The sequence below is a fragment of the Diaphorina citri genome, unplaced genomic scaffold, assembly GCF_000475195.1.
Source record: "Diaphorina citri unplaced genomic scaffold, Diaci psyllid genome assembly version 1.1 scaffold220, whole genome shotgun sequence".
NCBI classification, from domain to species: Eukaryota; Metazoa; Arthropoda; class Insecta; order Hemiptera; family Psyllidae; genus Diaphorina; species Diaphorina citri.
The window spans coordinates 255061-262496 of NW_007377657.1; the positions used below are offsets into that span (position 1 = coordinate 255061).

The 7436-nt window shown below is 43.1% G+C and overlaps 3 protein-coding genes and 1 long non-coding RNA gene across 4 annotated transcripts in view; all 4 read left to right on the top strand.

The window, feature by feature from the left end:
* Positions 1–6351, top strand: part of LOC113466154 — a 30549-nt gene extending 24198 nt beyond the window's left edge. Inside the window, exon 3 of the long non-coding RNA XR_003390638.1 lies at positions 6279–6351. This is a non-coding gene — a long non-coding RNA (uncharacterized LOC113466154). The remainder of the gene's footprint in view (positions 1–6278) is intronic.
* The window catches only part of LOC103506182 (protein fem-1 homolog CG6966), a gene marked incomplete at its 3' end in the record, with an annotated part of 38531 nt that overhangs the window by 26439 nt on the left and 4656 nt on the right, over positions 1–7436 (top strand). Inside the window, 1 exon segment of the mRNA XM_026821306.1 lies at positions 6424–6583. Coding sequence (XP_026677107.1) covers positions 6424–6583 — 160 coding nt within the window.
* Positions 616–4261, top strand: LOC113466151 (protein fem-1 homolog A-like). The gene is made up of 3 exons (XM_026821307.1): positions 616–722; positions 1874–2164; positions 4017–4261. The coding sequence occupies exons 1-3, from the start codon at positions 627–629 to the stop codon at positions 4239–4241; spliced, it is 612 nt and encodes a 203-aa protein (XP_026677108.1). The 5' UTR covers positions 616–626; the 3' UTR covers positions 4242–4261.
* Positions 3240–3969, top strand: LOC113466153 (protein fem-1 homolog C-like). The gene is made up of 2 exons (XM_026821310.1): positions 3240–3410; positions 3841–3969. The coding sequence occupies exons 1-2, from the start codon at positions 3367–3369 to the stop codon at positions 3965–3967; spliced, it is 171 nt and encodes a 56-aa protein (XP_026677111.1). The 5' UTR covers positions 3240–3366; the 3' UTR covers positions 3968–3969.

Genomic DNA, 7436 nt, shown 5'->3' on the forward strand with positions numbered 1-7436 from the left:
ATGTCCAGAGCTCTTGAACTTGAGGTATAAGGTGGTTGACAAGTTGGACACACTCGGTTCAGGTACACGGTGGTTGCTAAATTAAACATAGGTACTTCACTTTAAGTTTTACTTAATTACTTAAAGTCAAGTGTTTTTAATATTCAGTATTGATGTTTTTTCAAGTGTAACTATGGTGGTGTAGTGGTCGAGACGCTCGCCTGGTAACCAGGAGGGCGTGGGTTCAATCCCAGCCGAGGTAGGGAATTTCATCCTCAATATAATTTGAGACTTTGACCACAATAACAGTAGTAGTCTTCAGCTGGAGTAAAGGGACTTTTTAGTCCTATGCGAACAGTATAAATAAGTTTTTTTTTTTTTTAAAAAAAAAAAAGCACTCGGTTCTTGAGGTACACGGTGGTTGCTAAATTAAACATAGGTACTTCACTTTTTACTTAATTACTTAAAGTCAAGTGTTTTTAATATTCAGTATTGATGTTTTATCAAGTGTAACTATGGTGGTGTAGTGGTCAAGATCAAGACGCTCGCCTGTGCCCTAAATCACCAAAGTATGGAAAAGTATCTTACAAGTGTAATAGCCAATGGAAAAGCAGAATTTTGAATTTGGACGAATCCCTCTGAACCACATGACTCTAAGCACATTCTATTCGTTCAGTGAACTGTTTGAGTATATGTTAAGCGATAGAACGACAGCTTCGGCTTCCCTTAGACGTGTAACACCTGTGAGTATTTAACTAAAAAGATTTATTGATAAACTCATTATTTTTTTAAAAAAAATGAGCGTTTCGCCGCTGTTTTTATTTCGAAGCAATGAAACAATTGCTATATTAGACTCGGGTGGTCTGTGTCGTAGCATGCCCATCCCGTCGTATGCCTCTCATCAGATGGGCGAGAAGAAACACAATACTTCCCATTAAGGTGCTGGGTCAACCCGAGAACTGTTATCTATTCTTTTCTAAGCTGCCCGTTCGTATGTTAGGGCAAATTGTATCCGAAGAAATTATATCCTCAATCCTCATTTCAAGCACATTTGCCAAAACCAAATGTCAACCCAAAGCAATCACCCCAGTTAGGGCTGATTGAGAGGGTGACGAAAAACGCCAACCCCGTCTGTACACGGATAGGCGATTTAGAAGGCCTTAAGGACCAAATTAGAAGGGCTTAAGGACTGATTTAGACCGACAAGTAAGGACCAATATCCGTCAGATCACGCTCCATTCATATTATTTTTCATCGAACGGACAAATATTTTACAGGGGGATTAGCTTGAATGACTGTCGTGAATTCGGGAATACTCCCATTTACTTTCTCTGGGCCTCCTGTACTATTTCTGACATATCTATAATTTTTCTTTTTACTCTGGTAATGCTGCCACTGGTAATGCCGCCACTGCCGCCACTCGATTAAAGTAGCTACTCAATTGTCCTCACGAGGCTGAATGCATCCCGAACTCCAAGCACAGAGCCGAAAAAACCTCGGCCCCGCCGGGAATCGAACCCGGACCTCCTGCGTGCAAGCCTAGTGTGATACCCTGATCTACATCCTGAGATATCGAGGTAAGCGTTGCTTAACCCAAGTGACCTAGATGGTGATAAGAGTCACGCGTTTAACCTAATTGATACGGACGGGGTACCAGAATGATCATAATGAACCCGATTTAAAATCTCCAAAGTAGAAAATTGCTACAGCTACAGCAGTCAAAGAATACGGTAACCAGCTAACACTTGGTAGCAACATATTGTGGTGGGTCCAGACTTGTGCAATGCAATGAAATTCGTTAGTTTGGACGTGTTTGAGAAAGTTGCAGCAAAGTTTTTTGAACATTGGAGAAGTGCAAATTTTGATTTCGTCTTTCCGGCGTTTTCCTCCCCAGATCACAGCGGACGAACTCATCACCATCCTGGAAAAATGCCTTCACGAGGCCAAGTCCTCCCTCAAGTACAACATCACGGACGAGGCCCTTCTGCAAAGACTGATCACCCTAACGCTCAACATAGCCTCGCTGCTGCTTACTCACTGGAAGGACGCGGCGCGGGAGCACTGTCCCAATCATTGGAGTGAGAATTGTGCAAGCCCCGTCCAAGAGGAAGATGAGAGAATAGAGCTGAGTTCGAGTGAACAACATAGGGTTTATAGGACGCTGTTTGAATTTGTCAAAATCAACGTGAGTATTATAAGGCCAGCCACTCACGTCGTCCTGACCACCCTTGCAGAGTCGCTCCCCTGGGAATGTGAGGTTGCTGCTATTCTGGTAGGGTGCCCATTTCAATCCAGCGACCCCGTTGGGATCTGGAACTGAAATGAGAAGAGACATTGATTCATATAATATAAAGGTGTGTCCAAAGATCGACGTCTGCCCTATAAGGTCCAGGTCGCGGGTTTTATTCTCGCCTTCATCCTGTGGTCGCTCTATCCTGAACAGATTAGGTTCGTTCTCGGAACGGCTGGCTTTCTCTATTATATCGAATTGTCCAAAAACAGATACAGGCACAACTGCAGTTCCCTCTGTCAAATCTCTTCAAAAATAACAGATGACAAAATAAATAACAATAATAATAATAAAAACTTACCACCACCCTCCTCTGCAGGGAAATCTTTCTGCGGATAAGGGAACGAGGAATTGTCCTTGATAAAGCGGTGAAGCTCCAGAATGGTGAACATACTCTGGTCCGAATCCGCGGTACCAAACTGATTGACGTAGTATATCTCCATCCAGGTGAATTTGTGGAATTTCGCGTGGGATCCCTTGGCGTAGTACCTAAGACGACAGGTGGGGAAGGAGAGGGAACAGTTGTTGACTTTGAATCCGTACCTGGAAAACAATTTTTAGAATAGAATAGAATATACCTTGTTTATCCTGCTGGGGTAGGACTGAAAAGTCCCTTTCTTTAGTCTAACCAAGGTCAAGGTCTCATTTTGATTATTTTGACAAATTATGGGAAACACATAATACAAATTTAATGGAGTATATGAACATGAACACCCTGATTAAATTTTAAAAACGGATCCGGATGGTATTAAGAACCAAGCGCTGCTTATCCGGGAACGGATTCTAGGCCCCGCCCATCCGGATACGATCTACTTCCTGAGACTTTAGTTTGGGTTTGGGACTATTGCACTGACCCGATTACATTACTTTCCTTCCTATAGGAGGAAAGTTAGAATGCGTCTGCATTTGGCCAAAGTCGATCGACATCAATTTTTCCCCTTCTTTTCGTAAAGGTCACAAGGTTTTTTTGATTTATTTTTGTTTCAGGTCATCAGCACATAGTAGAATATCTCATAGGTCTTAACATTGTATCCAGGAAAGAGAAAATAGACGCCCTAGAACTACTCGGAGCCACATTTGTGGACAGAAAGAAAGACATGGTGTCCGCTGTAGAATTATGGAAGAGAGCTATGGACTTGAGGTAAGAATTGTGTCAATTGTGTCCTCATTTGAGGCATAGGCATAAAATAGACCCCTTATATCTTCTGGGTGTCTACATTTAGTTGACAGGAGGTCTTATCCTCCCCAAATCGAAGAGAGGAGGACATGATAGAAGAAAGCCCGCCCTTCCGAGGACGAACCTTATTTGTTTAGGATAAAGTTCATCCCGGGGGGGGGGAATCGAACCCATGACCTAGCGCTTGCAAGGCAGACGCGCTAGCTTCCAAGAAGTTCCAAGCCAACTAGGCTGGCTTTCTATTACAAAAACAAAAAGTAAAATTCGGGAAATGGGTGGAATATTAAGGGTTCCCTGAGTCCAAAAAGTGCTTTTTTTAGCCTATGGTCTGTACATTGTACATAGGTGCGTACTACAGGTATCTGTCTAAAGTACTCTATCTCTAATTCTTCAGGTACAAAGAAGGCGAACCGCCCATCAGCAAGCCCCACTCTCCCCAGACTATAGAAGCGTACGAGCACGCACGAGAAGTATACGATCCGGAATCACTTGCGGAAATAGTGGCGGACCCGCGGGAATAGCGAAGAGCTTTAACAATGCTTGTTATAATTCCCCTATGTTTTATTTCAGCTGAGAGGCAGAGATTCCAAGTCTATTCTACACTACTCCTGTCACTCCCTGTATACCTCCCCCCTGACCCCCCACAACGTCGCCTATAAGACCCTGAAGCCCCCCCTCATACCAAACCGGGATGTAACGAGGATTCTGCTCAAAGTGGGGGCCAACCCGAACGACGTGGACTGCCATGGGAACACCGCCCTGCATATGCTGGCCGAGAACTATCGACACAGGTAACGTGGGACTTTTCCGGGACTAGAAAGAACCCTCTGAAAACTTTAAGCGTTACTGTCAGATTTTTTTCTTTTTTTTTAATTACATTACTTTCCTTCCTATAGAATAGAATAGAATATACCTTGTTTATCCTGCCAGAATGAGACTGAAAAGTCCCTTTACTCCCGCAGTCTAAACAAGGTCTTAGAAGTCATCCAAAGGTAAAGCACATTGCACAAGGGAAAGTCACTGTACAAAAATTAAAGTCTTGAGTGACGGGAGTTTTACGCACTAAAATGCATCTTTGTTGCTCATTGCACATATCACAACTTTGGTGCTCACTGCAGCATTGCAGGATTTTCCAAATATCTCAATAATCCTAACAACCAATGTTTACCTATCACTTGCCATTATTGCTTATCGTTATATTTATTGTAGACTTGATTTGTTGTTTACCTATCATGCTGACACCGCTAGCCTATGTCTTTGCGCATTTTTTTTTTTTTTTTTTTTTTTTTTTTAAATACCAATGTCTACACTACTACCAGTTTGAACACATGTGTATAGAACTCAGTAGCAGCAATAATTGACGTGTTATTACCCTATTGATTACCCTTTGTTCCACAAACAATTTGTTCCTTAATAATTTGTTCCAAACCTTAATGTTCACTCTACACAAAACACCAAAGATTTCAAACTACACTTAGATAATGTTTCCATATTACTGACAGTAAAATATCTCCCTTCTAAAAGTAGGTAGGTACCTATGAGGTGAGAGAAGAGGTGATTGATGGTAGTACCTCTCTGTACTGTTGCTGAAATTATTCAGTGTATTTTCGAGGTACGGCACCCTCCCTTTTACATACTTGAGGCAATAAATTTATAGCATTAGGTACTTATTTTGTTCTCTGAATTTCAGTACACAGGTCTGATATTTTTAAGTCCCTGTACTGCCAGTCTAGACAACTTGGAAGCTAGTGCACCTGCCTTGAATCTTTTGGTTGTGGGTTCAATACCCACCCAGGGCAAACTTTGTCCTCAGTAAGTAGATGAGATGTGCTGGTTCTTGGAATGGCTGTCTTTGGCTTTGTATACATACTATACTGTACTGTCCTGTCCTCCTTCTCAATCCGTTAATATGGACTTTTACAAAGTTACCTACCTAGTCTAATTTATAAAAAAGAATGTGTGTGTGTGTGTGTGTGTGTGTGTGTGTGTTTGTTCAAACTTTATGCCTGGCCAAACCATTCATCTGATTGCTACGAAACTATGTCAACTTATTGCTTGCCCTCCTGTGAAGGTTATAGGCTATTTTTCAGTTCGTTTTTGTTAAGCTACGCCGAGCAAGACCACTAAATGGATGAGTGACATGAATGGCCATTCCTTAAGAATTTACTAGCGCTAATCCGGAGCAAAGCAACGGATTTCAGCTAGTCTTTGATAATACACAGTATCACTGCACTGTATAGCTGTATACTAATGGCGGTGGCATGTTGAATGAACCAGTTCCCAATAGATCACTCAGGTTAAGCAACATTGGGCATGGATGGTCTGTCATCTCTCTGGAGGATATTCAAAGGATCTTTAATTTTGTGAGTGATACCTAACTTCAAAGGAAAACTTACCTTCCTCTGGTTGGGAAATGAAGTGGTTTTCAGGAACGATGGAGGACCTGACACTTGATGAGTACACACACTATCAGGTAGACCTGATCAGGTATATCTGTTGTCAGGTCCCATAATACAACATGAGATAATATGAACCCTATTTATAATAATGTTATCAGGCAAGGTTATATGTTTATTTTTATGATTGAAAAATTGAATCGAGGTTTCCCTCTGCGGGAATAGCGAAGAGCTTTAAGAATGCTTGTTATAATTCCCCTCTGTTTTATTTCAGCTGAGAGGCAGAGATTCCAAGTCTATTCTACACTACTCCTGTCACTCCCTGTATACCTCCCCCCTGACCCCCCACATCAGGAGACGCACTACCAACTAAGCTAACTAGGCTGGCATAAATATGTTTATTTAACCCCAATATTATTCGTCTCTCTGTTGACAGGCATTTCTAGAAGCGCGCACTCATGAGGAAATCCAGATGGTAACCAAGTTCAAATTTGGGGGCGCTACGCCTCACCAACCAAGCTAACTAGGCTGTCATAAATAAGTTTATTTAACCCCAATATTATTTGTCTCTCTGTTGACAGGCATTTCTAGAAGCGCGCACTCATGAGGAAATCCAGATGGTAACCAAGTTCAAATTCGGGGGCGCTACGCCTCTCATCATGGCATGTCGCAATGGTCACAAGGAAATAGTCGAGTATCTGGTCAAAGAATGTAAGGCTGACGTTGAAGAAACGGGAGCAGGTAAGTCCGTTTAGATCGCCTTAAGGAGTTAGGACCGAATTAGGCGATTTATAACACCTTAAGGACCGATTTAGAAGGCCTTAAGGACCAAATTAAGGCCTTAAGGACTGATTTAGACCGACAAGTAAGGACCAATATCCGTCAGATCACGCTCCATTCATATTATTTTTCATCGAACGGACAAATATTTTACAGGGGGATTAGCTTGAATGACTGTCGTGAATTTGGGAATACTCCCATTTACTTTCTCTGGGCCTCCTGTACTATTTCTGACATATCTATAATTTTTCTTTTTACTCTGGTAATGCCGCCACTGGTCGCTACTCGATTAAAGTAGCTACTCAATTGTCCTCACGAGGCTGAGTGCACCCCGAACTCCAAGCACAGAGCCGAAAAAACCTCGGCCCCGTCGTGTGTTTGTTGGGGTGTTTTTGTTTGCTGTTCGGCCGTCGTAGGCGGCGGGGCCGCTGAAAGCGAGCCTTGCGATGTGCGAAGCCTGCCTGAGCCAAGCAGTCAAAGTCTTCTAAAAGAGTAGTTGTTGTCTGGGTTTTATAAAAAAAAAAAATATATATGGTTTTCTCCTAACTGTCAACTGAAACCACGCGGTCGAGTGGTCCTTGACTTGATACCCTCCCGGGGCCGCGGCGCGGCGACGGCGAGGTGTCCCCGCCGCGGAAGATAGACAAGCACCGCTGTGTATTGAGCACTCCCGCTCTGGCATCCTCTAGATAATAGGATGACTGTGTCCCTTGACCCTCCATCGGCGAGGCCAGCCGGCTCCCCATAGGTAGTGTGTGTGATGCCTCCGCCGTACATCGCTCGCGTCCTCCTGAGCCCAAGCTTAGGTCCGCCC

Coding starts and splice junctions, on each gene's coding strand:
- LOC113466151 (XM_026821307.1), top strand. CDS start 627: ATGACTCTAAGCACATTCTATTCGTTCAGTGAACTGTTTGAGTATATG. Junction 723..1,873: donor CCCTTAGACGTGTAACACCT/GTGAGTATTTAA, acceptor TTTCCTCCCCAG/ATCACAGCGGACGAACTCAT. Junction 2,165..4,016: donor TTGAATTTGTCAAAATCAAC/GTGAGTATTATA, acceptor GTTTTATTTCAG/CTGAGAGGCAGAGATTCCAA.
- LOC113466153 (XM_026821310.1), top strand. CDS start 3,367: ATGGTGTCCGCTGTAGAATTATGGAAGAGAGCTATGGACTTGAG. Junction 3,411..3,840: donor AAGAGAGCTATGGACTTGAG/GTAAGAATTGTG, acceptor CTAATTCTTCAG/GTACAAAGAAGGCGAACCGC.